General features: G+C 49.6%; 1 protein-coding gene across 1 annotated transcript in view; it reads right to left on the bottom strand.

The window, feature by feature from the left end:
* Window positions 1-18,713, bottom strand: part of LOC140403809 (cytochrome b-c1 complex subunit 2, mitochondrial-like) — a 168,019-nt gene that overhangs the window by 46,875 nt on the left and 102,431 nt on the right. Inside the window, exons 9-10 of the mRNA XM_072491965.1 lie at window positions 17,787-17,882; window positions 15,622-15,821 (exon numbers count right to left, since the gene is read on the bottom strand). Of these exons, the coding sequence (XP_072348066.1) occupies window positions 15,622-15,821; window positions 17,787-17,882 (296 nt within the window). The remainder of the gene's footprint in view (window positions 1-15,621; window positions 15,822-17,786; window positions 17,883-18,713) is intronic.

The following is an 18,713-nucleotide window of genomic DNA, read 5'->3' on the forward strand; positions in this document are numbered from 1 at the left end:
CTTCCCTACGTACTTCAATGCCATCTATTCTAATAGCCTGGGTCTCAGCATTCTCCTCCACAACATTATCTTTTTCCTGAGTGAATACTGACGAAAAATATTCATTTAGTATCTCGCCTATCTCTTCAGACTCCACACACAACTTCCCATCCCTGTCCTTGACTGGTCCTACTCTTACCCTAGTCATTCGCTTATTCCTGACATACCTATAGAAAGCTTTTGGGTTTTCCTTGATCCTACCTGCCAAATACTTCTCATGTCCCCTCCTTGCTCGACTTAGCTCTCTCTTTTGATCCCTCCTCGCTACCTTGTAACTATCCATCGCCCCAACTGAAACTTCACACCTCATCTTCACATAGGCCTCCTTCTTCCTCTTAACAAGAGATTCCACTTCTTTGGTAAACCACGGTTCCCTCGCTCTAAGCCTTCCTCCCTGCCTGGCCGGTACGTACTTATCAAGAACACGCAGTAGCTGATCCTTGAACAAGCTCCACTTATCCAGTGTGCCCAACACTTGAAGTCTACTTCTCCAACCTATCCCCCCCAAGTCACGTCTAATGGCATCATAATTGCCCTTCCCCCAGCTATAACTTTTGCCCTGTGGTGTATACTTATCCCTTTCCATCACGAGTGTAAACGTCACCGAATTGTGGTCACTGTCCCCAAAGTGGTCTCCTACCTCCAAATCCAACACCTGGCCAGGTTCATTACCCAAAACCAAATCCAACGTGGCCTCGCCTCTTGTTGGCCTGTCAACATATTGTGTCAGGAAACCCTCCTGCACACACTGTACAAAAAACGACCCATCTAATGTTCTCGTACTACATCCCTGTAGCCACGTCTTTTCCAGTCAATATTTGGAAAGTTAAAGTCTCCCATAATAACTACCCTGTTACTTTCGCTCTTATCCAGGATCATCCTCGCCATCCTTTCCTCTACATCCCTAGAACTATTTGGAGGCCTATAGAAAACCCCCCAACAGGGTGACCTCTCCTTTCCTGTTTCTAACCTCAGCCCATACTACCTCGGAAGATGAGTCCCCATCTAGCATCCTCTCCGCCACCGTAATACTGCTCTTGACTAGCAGTGCCACACCTCCCCCTCTTTTGCCTCCTTCTCTGAGCTTACTAAAACACCTAAACCCCGGAACCTGCAACATCCATTCCTGTCCCTGCTCTATCCATGTCTCCGAAATGGCCACAACATCGAAGTCCCAGGTACCAACCCATGCTGCCAGTTCCCCTACCTTATTTCGTATACTCCTGGCATTGAAGTAGACACACTTCAAACCACCTACCTGCACACTGGCCCCCTCCTGCGACGTCAAATCTGTGCTCCTGACCTCTATACTCTCATTCTCCCGTACCCTAAAACTACAATCCAGGTTCCCATGCCCCTGCTGCATTAGTTTAAACCCCCCCAAAGAGCACTAACAAATCTCCCCCCCCAGGATATTTGTGCCCCTCAGGTTCAGATGTAGACCATCCTGTCTGTAGAGGTCCCACCTTCCCCAGAAAGAGCCCCAGTTATTCAGAAATCTGAATCCCTCCCGCCTGCACCATCCCTGTAGCCACGTGTTTAATTGCTCTCTCTCCCTTGGAAGAGTTAGACTCAGAAGAAGGTCTGGAGACTTTATTACATTATATGGATAAGATTTACAAGACAGATGACTATAGAAGGAGACTATAGGAAATTATGAAGACAGAAACCCAGTTAGAACTTACAGTAGGAAGATGAACCCCAGAAATGCACGGGGCATGATAAATCGATGTTTTCGATGTGGCTCTCAATACCATTATGACTTCAACTGTCCAAAACGTTATGATCGAGTGTTTGAAGCAACACATGACACGGAAGAGTCAGAAGAGGAAAAAGATAGTGTTCAGAGAGAAGACATTGTCCTATTAACAAGCAGTTTTACGCCAGTAATGAGGGTGTTGGTTGCAGAATCCTTCAACTGTGCTGTATTGGACAGTGGCTGCACATCTACTGTGTGTGGAATTGGCTGATTAAAATGTTACCTGGACTCCTTGAATGCTGAAAATCATAACAAGGTTAAGGAATTTGAAAGTTCCACAAGTTTCAGGTTTGGGGATGATAATACTCTGAAGTCGCTGAAAAGAGTGGTGATCCCTTGCAATATTGCTGGAGTGAATCATTTCATTTGCACGGATGTTGTATCAAGTGAGATACCTTTGCTTCTGAGCAGACCGTCGATGAAGAAAGCACACATGAAACTGGATATGGAACAGGATAAGGCAACAGTTTTTGGAAAGACGGCGGACTTACAATTTACACAGTCGGGACACGATTGTATTCCATTACTGACAAATAATGTTTCAAGTAGAGTGGTTAAGGATGTGTTAATGACAGTTGAAAATGGGACTTTCGCTGATAAAAAGCTTGTTGTATTAAAACTGCATAGGCAATTTGCACATCCGTCTCCTAGGAGGCTGAAAAATTTATTAAATGATGCAGGGGTAAGGGATGAAGACTATACTAAGCTGATAGAACAGGTTAGTGATTGCTGTGAAGTTTGTAGGAAGTACAGAAGGACACCAGCACGACCGATAGTAACCCTACCTTTGGCCAGGGATTTTAACAACATTGTGGCCATGGACCTTAAGATCTGGGATAAGGTCATTTTTCCGAAAGGACAACTACCAAAAGTTGGTACAAAGGTGACATACTTGCCTGAAGGGCCTAGTCAATGGAAGGATGCAACTGTTATTAGAGCAGGGAAGGCTACTGGAAAGTATAAACATTGGTTGAATGTGCAACATTCAGGGGAGGGAGTTAAGACAATGGATTGGGAAAACGAAGTTCAAAAATGGAGGTCACAGGAACGCAGTGCCAGTTCTGATAGTACATCGGTTAGTGAACAGGTCCGCAGGAAAAGGTCGAGAATTTTGAAAGGACATCCCACAGCAGATCGCAAAGATCAAGCAGTAGCAGTACAGAACAAGTTACCAGGCGGGCGAGGAGACGTAGTTTATCAATGTCTCGGAACTACGTGCACGCGAGATTTTGGTGGCTTCCAATAAATTATATGAAAATTTATCAAAGAAGCTAAACAGCAAGAATTGCATAGTTGGAGTGAATTTGGGGTATACACGGAAGTACCGGATAGGGGACAAAGAGCTCTGTCCCACAGATGGATTTGCACGGAAAAGGTTCATCTGGATGGAACTTATAAGGCAAAGGCCAGGCTTGTGGCAAGGGGATTTGAAGAAAGCTTAGAAGATCAGGATTTAACGGTAGATTCACCTACAGCAGGAAAGGTTCATTTTAAAGATCTTCTTTTAGCCACAAAACGAAGTCTTACAACACCAGGTTAAAGTCCAACAGGTTTATAGAACATAGAACAATACAGCGCAGTACAGGTCCTTCGGCCCACGATGTTGCACCGAAACAAAAGCCATCTAACCTACACTATGCCATTATCATCCATATGTTTATCCAATAAACTTTTAAATGCCCTCAATGTTGGCGAGTTCACTACTGTAGCAGGTAGGGCATTCCACGGCCTCACTACTCTTTGCGTAAAGAACCTACCTCTGACCTCTGTCCTATATCTATTACCCCTCAGTTTAAAGCTATGTCCCCTCGTGCCAGCCATATCCATCCGCGGGAGAAGGCTCTCACTGTCCACCCTATCCAACCCCCTGATCATTTTGTATGCCTCTATTAAGTCTCCTCTTAACCTTCTTCTCTCCAACGAAAACAACCTCAAGTCCGTCAGCCTTTCCTCATAAGATTTTCCCTCCATACCAGGCAACATCCTGGTAAATCTCCTCTGCACCCGCTCCAAAGCCTCCACGTCCTTCCTATAATGCGGTGACCAGAACTGTACGCAATACTCCAAATGCGGCCGTACCAGAGTTCTGTACAGCTGCAACATGACCTCCCGACTCCGGAACTCAATCCCTCTACCAATAAAGGCCAACACTACATAGGCCTTCTTCACAACCCTATCAACCTGGGTGGCAACTTTCAGGGATCTATGTACATGGACACCTAGATCTCTCTGCTCATCCACACTTTCAAGAACTTTACCATTAGCCAAATATTCCGCATTCCTGTTATTCCTTCCAAAGTGAATCACCTCACACTTCTCTACATTAAACTCCATTTGCCACCTCTCAGCCCAGCTCTGCAGCTTATCTATATCCCTCTGTAACCTGCTACATCCTTCCACACTATCGACAACACCACCGACTTTAGTATCGTCTGCAAATTTACTCACCCACCCTTCTGCGCCTTCCTCTAGGTCATTGATAAAAATGACAAACAGCAACGGCCCCAGAACAGATCCTTGTGGTACTCCACTTGTGACTGTACTCCATTCTGAACATTTCCCATCAACCACCACCCTCTGTCTTCTTTCAGCTAGCCAATTTCTGATCCACATCTCTAAATCACCCTCAATCCCCAGCCTCCGTATTTTTTGCAATAGCCTACCGTGGGGAACCTTATCAAACGGTGAATCACCTGAGGAAGGAGCAGCGCTCCGAAAGCTGGTGACATCGAAACAAACCTGTTGGACTTTAACCTGGTGTTGTAAGACTTCGTACTGTGCTCACCCCAGTCCAACGCCGGCATCTCCACATCATTTAGCCACAAAGGCATGGGAATGCAAATCTATATATATGAAAGCTGCCTTCTTGAAGGGGCATAAGCTCCAGAGACATTTTTCTCCGTCCTCCTAAAGAAGCAGCTAACACAGAAGGGGTATTCTGGAAGTTGAACAAATGTGTGTGTGTGGTTTAAACACACCCGTAACAGCCTCCCCGAACAAGCGCCGGAATGTGGCGACTAGGGGCTTTTCATAGTAACTTCATTGAAGCCTACTTGTGACAATATGTGATTTTCATTTCATTTCATTTCATTCATGTTGCATCTAGAGTCTGGTATTTTTCGGTAAGGTCAGTTTTGTTAAAGTTAGGCTGTTACCAGTTGAAAGTAGATCTGGTAATGTTTTACTGGCACTATAAAGGGAACCTTTTTGGCATCTTTATGATGCATGTCAAATATTTTTTGTGGGGTGGGACTAGTGATTTTGAAGCTTTTGTAATCTCTGATTTGAGGAAAGAATTCAGGGTCGGAAGTCAGGCTTCCGGGCATTTAAATATATTGGACTGGAAATCAGACAGACTAAGTTAGGGGCAACTTTACGTCAGCAATCTTATTTGGAAAGTATCAACCCCGTAGCAATTAGCCGTGACCGAGTTTTCACAAAAAAGATGCAAGGTTTCAAAGATGGAAAAAGAGCAACTGCAAAGTTTAATTGGGCAACTGAATTGGTTAGGTAGACAGACTAGACCGGATGTGAGTTTTGATGTCTTAGAGTTGAGTACAAAAATGAATGATCCCAAAGTGGAAGACATAATAAGAGCAAATAAAGAAATTGGCCAAACTAAAAATGCAGGAGTGTATTTTGAGGTTCTCGGTTTTAGGTGACCTTCGTCACTTGAAATTCATAGTTTATAGTGATGCGTCCTATGCAAATCAAGCACAGGAGGTTTTATAATTTTCCTCTTGGGGAACAATGGTAAATGTTGTCCTCTTGTGTGGGAAACAAAGAAAATAGGGAAAGTGGTCGAAAGCACTTGGCTGCTGAGATGTTAAGCTTTGAAGAGGCGGTGGATATGGCCTTTTATATATCTCAGATATTGACAGAAATTTAACTGTTGGATATTGTTAATGAAAATTGTTTCTGTGATTTTTTTTTTAAAAATTTGAAAAAAAGGGAAATTACGTGTGTGTTTTTGAGTTAAGTAATGCATTAAGAGACATTGCAATTAGTTGTCTCATTTAGTTTAAGTATCCAATGATTGACGCTGATATGTAAAGGGGCTTCAGGTGGCCCTTGTGTCAGGTGGTGTGTTGTTAAGAGTTTTGTGCTGAAGCTGTGGAAGTGAAAAAAATGGTGTTTGGTGAAAAGAAACAGGACTATTGACTCTTCATACAACGGTAACTAAAACGTCTAACATCGAGGAGGTCAGGACAGCCACCAGGGACTGCCAAATCTGTGCGGAGTGCAAACCGCAGTTCTACCGACTAGAGAAATCGCACCTGATAAATGCTTCCCGTCCCTTTGAACACCTTAGCATGGACTCAAAGGCACCCTCCCCTCCACCGACCGCATCACGTACTTCCTGAACATGATTGACGAGTACTCCCGGTTCCCATTCACCATCCCCTGCCCCGACATGACCGCAACCACCGTCATCAAGGCCCTCCATAGCATCTTTGCACTGTTCGGGTTCCCCGCTTACGTACACAGTGATAGGGGGTCCTCCTTTATGTGCGACGAACTGCATCAATTCCTGCTCAGCAAGGGCATCGCCTCCAGCAGGACGACCAGTTACACAACCCCCGGGGTAACGGACAAGTAGAGAGGGAGAACGGAACGGTCTGGAAGACCGTCCTACTGGCCCTACGGTCCAGGAATCTCCCAGTCTCCCGCTGGCAAGAAGTCCTCCCGGATGCCCTCCACTCCATCCGGTCACTGCTTTGTACGACCACCAATCAGACACCTCACGAACGTCTCGTCTTCCCTAGGAAGACCTGGCTGGCAGCACCCGGACCCATCCTGCTCCGAAAACACGTGCAGGCGCACAAGTCGGACCCGTTGGTCGAGAGGGTCCATCTGCTCCATGCTAACCCCCAGTACGCCTACGTGGCATACCCCGACGGCCAACAAGATACGGTCTCCCTACGGGACCTGGCTCCCGCCGGAACCCTACGCACATCCCAGCCACCAGACACACCCTCCCCCTGTCTAGGCCCCCCCACCCACCGCCGCCCTCCGCACGCGCTCCCTTCCCAGGTAAACCGTTTTCCCCACCAGCGCTGTCTCGGGGTGCCAAAGCTGCCATGGAGATCGCATCAACTCTCCCAGAGTCACAGACGCCCGAGCCTCCACCGGAGTCACCACCGAAGCTCCGATGATCACAGAGGACGACCAGGGCCCCCGATCGACTGATTGCTTCATTTTAAATGGTAGACTGTAAACTGTAATCTAATTGCTCCAATTTAATTGCAAACTGTAAATATAAACCGTCAAATGTACAAAGCTATCAGAATTGTAAATAGTTACGAAACACTGTACGGAGGTATTACGGTACCTCCATAACTAATTATACTACGTTGCCATGTTTTGTAGTTTCAGGCCACCATCCCCACCGGACTCTTTTTTAACAGGGGGTGAATGTGGTATGAAAGGTATTACGGTACCTGATAGGCTAAAGGACCATTGGTGGAAACTGTATGCTTTCTATTGGTTAGAATGTATGATAGCTCCGCCCTGCTGGGCGGGATATAAGAGCCCATGCCGCCCCAGCAGCCTTCATTCTGTACCTGAGCTGCTGGGGGAAACATCTAGCTTATTAAAGCCTTCAGTTGGACTACAACCTCGCTTTAGTGGTCATTGATCGTGCGTCAGGCGGAGAGATGGCAGATGGAGTTTAATCCGGACAAATGTGAGGTAATGCATTTTGGAAGGTCTAATGCAGGTAGGGAATATACAGTGAATGATAGAACCCTCAAAAGTATTAGCAGTCAGAGAGATCTTGGTGTACAGGTCCACAGGTCACTGAAAGGGGCAACACAGGTGGAGAAGGTAGTCAAGAAGGCAGACGGCATGCTTGCCTTCATTGGCCGGGGCATTGAGTATAAGAATTGGCAAGTCATGTTGCAGCTGTATAGAACCTTAGTTAGGCCACACTTGGAGTATAGTGTTCAATTCTGGTCGCCACACTACCAGAAGGATGTGGAGGCTTTAGAGAGGATGCAGAAGAGATTTACCAGGATGTTGCCTGGTATGGAAGGCATTAGCGGTGAGGAGAGGTTGAATAAACTTGGTTTGTTCTCACTGAAACGAAGGAGGTTGAGGGGCGACCTGATAGAGGTCTACAAAATTATGAGGGGCATAGAGAGAGTGGATAGTCAGAGGCTTTTCCCCAGGGTAGAGGGGTCAATTACTAGAGGGCATAGATTTAAGGTGCGAGGGGCAAGGTTTAGAGGAGATATGCGAGGGAAGTTTTTTTACGCAGAGGGTAGTGGGTGCCTGGAACTCGCTGCCGGAGGAGGTGGTGGGAGCAGGGACGATAGTGACATTTAAGGGGCATCTTGTCAAATACATGAATAGGATGGGAATAGAGGGATATGGACCCCGGAAGTGTAGAAGATTTTAGTTTAGACGGGCAGCATGGTCGGCACGGGCTTGGAGGGCCGAAGGGCCTGTGCTGTACTGTTCTTTGTTGTTCACTGTGCTGTTAGGGCGGGAGTTCCAGGATTTTGACCCAGCGGCAGTGAAGTAACGGCCGATATATTTCCAAGTTAGGGTGGTGAGTGACTTGAAGGGGAGCCTCCAGGTGGTGATGTTCCCAGGTATCCGCTGCTCTTGTCCTTCTAGATGGTAGTGATCGTGGGTTTGGAAGGTGCTGAATAAGGAGCCTTGGTGAGTTACTGCAGTGCATCTTGTAGATGGTACACACGGCTGCTACTGTGTATCTCTGGTGCAGGGTTTGAATGTTTGTGGAAGGGGGAGCACTCAAGTGGGGCTGCTTTGTCCTGGATGGTGTTGAGCTTCTTGATTGTTGTTGGAGCTGCACTCACCCAGGCAAGTGGAGAGTATTCCATCACACTCCTGACTTCATGATGTGGAGATGCTGCCGTTGGACTGGGGTGAGCACAGTAAGAAGTCTTACAACACCAGGTTAAAGTCCAACAGGTTTGTTTCGATGTCACTAGCCTAGCGATGTCACTAGCACATCGAAACAAACCTGTTGGACTTTAACCTGGTGTTGTAAGACTTCTTACTGTGCTCACCCCAGTCCAACGCCGGCATCTCCACATCATGGCTACCATCGACACCGCAAACTGCTGGCTCAAAGTGGAGAGGATCTCCAGGAAGATTGCGCAGAGAGACACTGACATCCAACCATCAGACTCACCATGGACTACTCTCCAAAATCAGTTGCATTCTTGGACACACTCGTCTCCATCAAGGACGGTCACCTCAGCACTTCGCTTTACCGCAAACCCACGGATAACCTCATGATGCTCCACTTTTCCAGCTTCCACCCTAAACACATTAAAGAAGCCATCCCCTATGGACAAGCGCTCTGTATACACAGGATCTGCTCAGATGAGGAGAAGCGTAACAGACATCTACGGACGTTGAAAGATGCCCTCGTACGAACGGGATATGGCACTCGACTCATCGATCGACAGTTCCAACGCGCCACAGCAAAAAACCGCACCGACCTCCTCAGAAGACAAACATGGGACACAACCGACAGAATACCCTTCGTCGTCCAGTACTTCCCGGAGCGGAGAAACTACAACATCTTCTTCACAGCCTTCAACACGTCATTGATGATGATGAACATCTTGCCAAGGTCATCCCCACACCCCCACTACTTGCCTTCAAACAACCGCGCAACCTCAAACAAACCATTGTTTGCAGCAAACTACCCAGTCTTCAGAACAGTGACCACGACACCACAAAACCCTGCCATGGCAATCTCTGCAAGACGTGCCAGATCATCGACATGGATACCACCATTACACGTGAGAACACCACCCACCAGGTACGCGGTACATACTCGTGCTACTCGGCCAACGTTGTCTACCTCATACGCTGCAGGAAAGGATGTCCCGAAGCGTGATACATTGGCGAGACCATGCAGACGCTGCGACAACGAATGAACGGACATCGCGCGACAATCACCAGGCAGGAATGTTCCCTTCCAGTCGGGGAACACTTCAGCAGTCAAGGGCATTCAACCTCTGATCTCCGGGTAAGCGTTCTCCAAGGAGGCCTTCAGGACGCGCAACAACGCAGAATCGCCGAGCAGAAACTTATAGCCAAGTCCCACACACATGAGTGCGGCCTCAACCGGGACCTGGGATTCATGTCGCATTACATTCATCCCCCACCATCTGGCCTGCGAAATCCTACCAACTGTCCTGGCATGGCATTAAGGGGAAAGTAGGAGCATGGATAGAGGATTGGTTAATTAATAGAAAGCAAAGAGTGGGGATTAATGGGTGTTTCTCTGGTTGGCAATCAGTAGCTAGTGGTGTCCCTCAGGGATCAGTGTTGGGCCCACAACTGTTCACAATTTACATAGATGATTTGGAGTTGGGGACCAAGGGCAATGTGTCCAAGTTTGCAGATACACTAAGATAAGTGGTAAAGCAAAAAGTGCAGAGGATACTGGAAGCCTGCAGAGGGATTTGGACAGGCTAAGTGAATGGGCTAGGGTCTGGCAGATGGAATACAATGTTGACAAATGTGAGGTTATCCATTTTGGTAAGAATAACGGCAAAAGGGATTATTATTTAAATGATAAAATATTAAAACATGCTGCTGTGCAGAGGGACCTGGGTGTGCTCATGCATGAGTCGCAGAAAGTTGGTTTTCAGGTGCAACAGGTGATTAAGAAGGCAAATGGAATTTTGTCCTTCATTGCTAGAGGGATGGAGTTTAAGACTAGGGAGGTTCTGCTGCAATTGTATAAGGTGTTAGTGAGGCCACACCTGGAGTATTGTGTTCAGTTTTGGTCTCCTCACTTGAGAAAGGATGTACTGGCGCTGGAGGGTGTGCAGAGGAGATTCACTAGGTTAATCCCAGAGCTGAAGGGGTTGGATTACGAGGAGAGGTTGAGTAGACTGGGACTGTACTCGTTGGAATTTAGAAGGATGAGGGGGGATCTTATAGAAACATATAAGATTATGAAGGGAATCGATAGGATAGATGCGGGCAGGTTGTTTCCACTGGCGGGTGAAAGCAGAACTAGGGGGCACAGCCTCAAAATAAGGGGAAGTAGATTTAGGACTGAGTTTAGGAGGAACTTCTTCACCCAAAGGGTTGTGAATCTATGGAATTCCTTGCCCAGTGAAGCAGTAGAGGCTCCTTCATTAAATGTTTTTAAGATAAAGATAGATAGTTTTTTGAAGAATAAAGGGATTAAGGGTTATGGTGTTCGGGCCGGAAAGTGGAGCTGAGTCCACAAAAGATCAGCCATGATCTCATTGAATGGTGGAGCAGGCTCGAGGGGCCAGATGGCCGACTCCTGCTCCTAGTTCTTATGAATTATGTTGACTCAATTCACACTTCTTTAACCTGGGGTTACCCCATCTCTGGATCTGTAAAGATTTAATCACCTGCTAATGCTCGCATTCCAAGCATTGTCTGGCATCTTTGAATCTGTCTATATATATGTTTCTGGAACCCACCTCTTCATTCACCTGAGGAAGGAGCAGCGCTCCGAAAACTAGTGACATCGAAACAAACCTGGTGGACTTTAACCTGGTGTAAGACTTCTTACGGTAGACTTCTGCCTTGTAGATGGTGGACAGGCTTTGAGGGGGGCAGGAGGTAAGTTAGTCACCATAGGATTCCTCACCTTTGACCTGCCCTGGTAGCCACAGTATTAATGTGGCTGAGTCCAGTTCAGTTTCTGATCAATGGTAACCTCCAGGATGTTGAATGTGGGGGATTCAGCGATGGGAATGTCATTGAATGCCGCGGGGCGATGGTCAGATCCTCTCTTGTAGGAGATGGTCATTGCCTGTCACTTGTGTGGCGTGAATGTAACTTGCGACTGGTCAGCCCCAAGCCTGGATATTGTCCGGGTCTTGCTGCATTTGGACAGGGACCGCTTCGTTATCTGAGGAGTCGCGAATGGTGCTGAACATTGTGCTGTCATCCGCAAACATCCCCACTCCTGACCTTCTGACGGAAGGGAGGTCATTGATGAAGCAGCTGGAGGTGGCTGGGCCGAGGACACGACCCTGAGGACCTCCTGCAGTGATGTCCTGGAGCTGAGATGATTGACCTCCAACCACCACAACCATCTTCCTTTGTGCCGGGAATGGTCCCAACCAGCGGAGAGTTTTCCCCTGATTCCCATTGGCCCCAGTTTAGCTCGGGCTCCTTGATGCCACACTCGGTCAGATGCTGCCTTGATGTCGAGGGCAGTCACTCCCACCTCACCTCTGGCATTCAGCTCTTTTGTCCATGTTTGAACCAAGGCTGTAACGAGGTCAGGAGCTGAGTGACCCTGGCGGACCCCAAACTGAGCGTCCGTGAGCCGGTTATTGCTGAGTAAGTGCCACTTGCTAGCACTGTTGATGACTCCATCTATCACTTTGCTGATGATGGAGAGGACACTGGGGGGTAATTGGCTGGGTTGGATTTATCCTGTTTGTTGTGTACAGGACAGACCTGGGCAATTTTCCACATTGCCGGGTAGATGCCAGTGTTGTGGCTGCACTGGAACAGCTTGGCTAGGGGTGCGGCAAATTCTGGAGCACAAGTCTTCAGTACCATTGCCGGGATATTGTCAGGGCCCAGAGCCTTTGCAGTATCCAGTGCCTTCAGTGGTTTCTTTTTATTTAATTAGAAATAAATAAATTTACAGTACCCAATTCATTTTTTCCAATTAAGGGGCAATTTAGCGTGGCCAATCCACCGAACCTTTGGGTTGTGGGGGCGAAACCCACGCAGACACGGGGAGAATGTGCAAGCTCCACACGGACAGTGACCCAGAGCCGGGATGGAACCTGGGACCTCGACGCCGTGAGACTGCAGTGCTAACCACTGAGCCACGGTGCTGCCCGTGCAGTGTTTTGCTGTCATGTGGAGTGGATCGTATTGGCTGAAGACTGACATCTGTGATGCTGGGACCTCTGGAGGAGACCGAGACGGATCATTCACTCGGCACAATCAGCTGAAGATTGTTGCGAATGCCTCAGCCTTGTCTTTTGCACAGATGTGCTGGGCTCCTCCATCATTGAGGACGGGGATATTTGTGGAGCCTCCTCCTCCAGTGAGTTTAATTGTCCACCACCATTCCCGGCTGGATGTGGCAGGACTGCAGAGCTTCGATCTGATGCGTTCATTGTGGAATCGCTCAGCTCTGTCTGTTACTTGCTGACACCTTGGGCGGGATTCTCCGCCCCCCCGCCGGGTCGGAGAATTGCCGCGGCGCCGTGCGAATTGCACCACGCCGCCCTGACGCCGGGACGCGATTCTCCGACCCCTGTGGAAACGCCGCGAATGGCGCCAGGCGGCACGGACAAAAGGCGGTTGCGGCGATTCTCCGGCCTGGATGGCCGTCTGAAAAAATCCGAGCAGCGCTCCGAAAGCTAGTGATTCGAAACAAACCTGCTGGACTGTAACCTGGTGCTTTAAGACTTCTTACTGTGCTCACCCCAGTCCAACGCCGGCATCTCCACATTGTAATTAAATAGGCAGCAAATTCAACTGGTTAACTATTACCTGATTCCTAATCCCCCCTCTTTAACCTGCCCCACCTTCGACACACACACAGACACACAGAGCTGGGGAAAGAGGGGCATAACAAAATGACTGAAAGTGAAAGGATAAGAGTGTCTGATGGACATCTGCCAGTTGGATCTTTCTTCAGTCTCGACCTCCGTAGATTCATAGAATCCCGACGTGCCGAAGGAGGCCGTCACCCTGCCGAGGCCCAACCTCCACCCTATCTCCATAAAACCACGAGGGGCAATTTACCATGGCCAATCCACCTAACCTGCACGTCTTTGGACTGTGGGAGGAAACCGGAGCACCCGGAGGAAACCCACGCAGACCCGGGGTGAACGTGCAGACTCCGCACAGACAGTGACCCAAGCTGGAATCGAACCTGGGATCCTGGAGCTGTGAAGCAATTGTGCTATCCACAATGCTACCGTGCCTCCAGTTGGATGAGATTTTTGCTTTCAGTCTGTAATGGTTCTCACTGTGGATTCATCAGGACCTCAGGACTTCTCTGAAGTCTCAGAAACAGCATGCAGGAAGCATTTTTGGAAAGAGAGAGAGAAAAACCACAGCGACCTTTCTCGTCTCTTCCTGGGTTCTCTGACAACCCCCAGCTGGGAGAACCCAATCGCTGCCTGGCGTCAGGCAGAATACGGTCCTTGGCCAATCCGTTGGTCACCAGCCAACCAATCGAACTGAATCCCTCCGAGCTCTCAGGCGCCAGAAAGTCTGAGTTCTGCAGTTCAGCAGCTAAATCTCCAATAGCGACGGTGTAATATTCTGCAACTTTGGAGTTCTGCACTTCCTCTGCTCAAATTAAAGGTTTATGTCCGTTAAACATTATTTAAAGAAATGGGAAATATGGAAAACAGCAGGGAAGGTCCTTACACCCGTGTGGTAGTCAATCCTCCCGATACTGCCAGGGGGCAATCCTCCCGATACTGCCAGGGGGCGATCCTCCCGATACTGCCAGGGGGCGATCCTCCCGATACTGCCAGGGGGGCGATCCTCCCGATACTGCCAGGGGGCGATCCTCCCGATACTGCCAGGGGGCGATCCTCCCGATACTGCCAGGGGGCGATCCTCCCGATACTGCCAGGGGGCGATCCTCCCGATACTGCCAGGGGGCGATCCTCCCGATACTGCCAGGGGGCGATCCTCCCGATACTGCCAGGGGGCGATCCTCCCGATACTGCCAGGGGGCGATCCTCCCGATACTGCCAGGGGGCGATCCTCCCGATACTGCCAGGGGGCGATCCTCCCGATACTGCCAGGGGGCGATCCTCCCGATACTGCCAGGGGGCGATCCTCCCGATACTGCCAGGGGGCGATCCTCCCGATACTGCCAGGGGGCAATCCTCCCGATACTGCCAGGGGGCGATCCTCCCGATACTGCCAGGGGGCAATCCTCCCGATACTGCCAGGGGGCAATCCTCCCGATACTGCCAGGGGGCGATCCTCCCGATACTGCCAGGGGGCAATCCTCCCGATACTGCCAGGGGGCAATCCTCCCGATACTGCCAGGGGGCGATCCTCCCGATACTGCCAGGGGGCGCTGTATCTGCAGCAGGCAGGTTGGTGAGGATTAGGCTGTGTGCTTTTCCCTCTTGTTGGTTCCCTCACCTCCCACTGCAGTCCCAGTCTAGCAGCGATGTCCTTCAGGCCCAGCCAGCTCGGTCTGTGGTGGTACAATCAAGTCACTCTTGGTGATGGACATTGAATTCCCCCACCCATTCTGTGGCCTCGCCACCCTCAGTGCTTCCTCCAGGTGGTATTCAATATGGAGCAGCACTGATTTATCAGCTGAGGACAGCGATACGTGGAAATCAGCAGCAGGTTTCCGTGTCCATGAGACTTCATGGGGGCCAGAGTCGGTGTTGAGGATTCCCTGGGCAACTCCCTTCCGACTGTATATCACTGTCCTGCCCGCCAACCCTGCCGGGGAGACAGGACTACCCAGGGACGGTGATGGTGATATTTGGGACATTGTCTGTCAGGTATGACTCTGTGAGTGTGACTATGTCGGGCTGTTTCTGGACTAGTCTGTGAGACAGCTTTCCCAGATTTGGCACAAGCCCCAGATGTTAGTAGGGAGGACTTTGCACGGTTGATACGGCTGGGTTTGCTGCTGTCATTCCCAATGCCTAGGTCGATGCCGGGTGTTCCATCCGGTTTAATTCCTATCTGTGGAGGTGGAGAAAGGAGTGATTGAATGGGAAATACGATGGTGCAACTGCAGGTCCATTGCTAAATACTAACCAAGGTGTTATAGAGCGAGCCTATTGGAGTATTAATGAGAGTGCAGGGAGATTGATTTGACTTACAGTGAAGGGCTGGGCTGTTGCCTTGCTGATGGCCCTGGTTAGTGTGCTGGTCATGTCGCTCCCTCTCTTGACGTGCGCCCCCACGCCCAGGACCTGTTGCAGCACTGTAAACGCGAGTGATTCTGGCACACCGAGGGCTGCACCCTCGCAGACCACGGCCGCGTGAACCAGCCGCTCGCAGTTCGGATCACGGTGCTCACCTATAAAGATAAATGAAAGTGAATTCTTGCTGCCATTTCCATTCTCTGTTGAACTGCATGAATGGGTACTCTGGCTGGTTGCTGGGGGCGAGCGAAGGGCACAGTGAGTTGTCCAGGGGATGGGTTCCAGCACCTCACTGGAGGGACCATTCTTCATGTGTGAGTTTCAAGAGTCAACATTGGCCAGCTATTCAACTGCAGGAGCATCACAGTTGAGTCAGATCCCGACTTGGCCCAGCAGCCACCCATAGACACAGCACTGCCAAATAATGTCAATGAGTGGTGTAACTGGAATGGGGACCATGGGTGACTGTCTCTAGCACTGGGGCCCAGGGGTTCTCAGGTTGATTGAAGAACACCTATCCTTCCCCTGGCTAAGACTGGCAGAGATTGGTGAATGACTGCCCCTTATGGTTCAGGTCCACCCTTGTGGATGCCAAAAGCAGCAGGGAACAGGATAAAGCCCGACTGCCGGATCCCCAGGGAACGCTGACAAATCCCTCCCTGAACCACAGCACTGGGGTTAACTCCACCCACAGCTGTCTGTCAGCAGGGGAAATCCTGGTGTCGCTGGCCAGTGACACAAAGGCAGAGGGATACTCTGTGGCATGTAAAACCGGCCTCTCAGACAGTCCCACCCCGCCAGTTAAATCCCATCCTGATTTCAAGCACCTTTCTTTGCAATTCCTCCTACCTGTAATGCCGCAACTCGAGCTCCAGATGGAGGGAGTAGCTGGGACAATGAAAACCAGTGTCTTTTGTTCAGCTTGTACCAGCTTTCATTGCTCTGCTTCCCGATGGTTCAATCTTGAGCAGCCACTCAACTTGTAAACTTTCACCAACCACACAATGAAGCCAGCTTTTTAAAAATTAATTTACAGGATGTGGGAGTCGCTGGTTCAGCCAGCATTTATTGTCCATCCCGAATTGCCCTGGAGAAGGTGGGGGTGAGCTGCCTTCTTAAACCGCTGCAGTCCCTGTGGTGTAGGTACACCCACTGTGCTGTTAGGGAGGGAGTTCCAGAATGTTGCCCCAGCAACAGTGAAGGAACGGCCGATATATTTCCAAGTCAGGATGGTGAGTGATTTGGAGGGGAACCTCCAGGTGGTGGGGTTCCCAGGTATTTGCTGCTCTTGTCCTTTGTGATGGAAGTGGTCGTGGGTTTGGAAGGTGCTGCCTGAGGAACCTTGCTGAGTTCCTGCGGTGCAACTTGGAGATGGTACACACGGCTGCCACTGTTAGTCGATGGTGGAGGGGGTGAAAGGTGGGGGATGGGGTGTCGATCGTGTGGGCTGCTTTGTCACTTTCGGAGGCCGCCTGCTGTGATCAGAATGGGTCTTACCCCCCCCACCCCGCCTTGGCAAGTCTCCCCCTCCCTCTCCAGTGGCTCAGGTAGGAGAGTGTGGAGGATGAAGGGGGGCCATCTCCATTTCACCACTATACCACCTAGCTCCAACTCCACACTGCATCTGCGTGTGTCCAGACAGCCTTTCAACCTGAAATCCAGTCTCGATGAAAGAGCCAGCATGAAGGAACAATGGGCCAAATGGCCTCCTTCGGAGGTGGAGAGGATCAGGGAGAGAATTAGAGAGTTTCGAGTCAAGGCAGCTGAAGGGACAGCCAGCAATGGTGGGACGTGAAAATCAGGAATCAAGAAGGCAAGATGTCTGATTGAAGAAGGGAAAGGTTCCCAACAGGAGAACTGGACGAGTTTCCTGACATCGAGTCAAGGCCATGGAGGGATAGGACAACAATGAGAATGTCTAATTATTAATCAAATCACAGTCCCCCATGAGGAATGGGAATTTTAAAAGCAAGAGGGGCTGGATTTCCAAATGTTGCCACATGTCCTCGCTACACTGGGAAGATGTATCAATTGTTGACACCAGGGTTCATGGGAAGTGGATGATTTCCAATCGCCTCGCTCAGTGACCAATAGACCACCAGTTGCAACTTGCTCCTTACCTCCAGCATACTGGGCCTTGGCTGCAGCTTGTCCAGATCCAGTCCTCTTACCAAATAGTTCCTGGGCTGCCTTGGTCAGCTGGCTGGGAGCCACACCTGAACAAAAAACAGAACTGCAGCAAACAGGAATTGACAGAGAACCCTGCGAGGAAGCAGAGAATCAATGGGACCAATGGGGTGGGATGCGAGGTGAGGTATCAGCGGCTGGGCAGGGTCAGCCTTTGCACCTCAGACTCGCCAAACACCCAGCCTATTCAGCCAAGACCCACTGTCTCCGATTTAAAACGGATACAATTAGCAGGCAGTTCTCTCAAGGGTCCCCAACCCAGCCCTGTGTGGGCTGCCACTGTCCATTCCACAGAACACTGAACATTCCGCAGCCATGAAATCCCTGCTGGGTCGAGAGTGCAGAGACGGCAGGACCGATTAAGGTGCTCAGTCCCAACTCGCATTCTGACCTGTACCCCGGCATTACAGGCATGTCAGCAAGAAGAGATTGACTAGGTTAGGATTGTTCTCGCTGGAGTTCAGAAGAATGAGGGGGGTCTCATAGAGACGTAGAAAATTCTAACAGGGTAGATGCAGGGAAGATGTTACCAATGGTGGGTGTGTCCAGAACCAGGGGTCACAGCCTGAGGATTCAGGGTAAACCATTTCGGACAGAGATAAGGAGACATTTCTTCCCACAAAGAGTGGTGAACCTGTGGAATTCATTACCACAGGAAGTAGTTGATGCTAAAACATTGAATATATTCAAGAGGCGGCTGGATATAGCACTTGGGGAGAATGGGATCAAAGGTTATGGGAAGAAAGTTATGAAGGTTATGGGACCCCACAGTAGGCTATTGCAAAAAATACGGAGGCTGGGGATTGAGGGTGATTTAGAGATGTGGATCAGAAATTGGCTAGCTGAAAGAAGACAGAGGG

Source organism: Scyliorhinus torazame, chromosome 29, assembly GCF_047496885.1.
Source record: "Scyliorhinus torazame isolate Kashiwa2021f chromosome 29, sScyTor2.1, whole genome shotgun sequence".
In the NCBI taxonomy this organism is placed as follows: domain Eukaryota; kingdom Metazoa; phylum Chordata; class Chondrichthyes; order Carcharhiniformes; family Scyliorhinidae; genus Scyliorhinus; species Scyliorhinus torazame.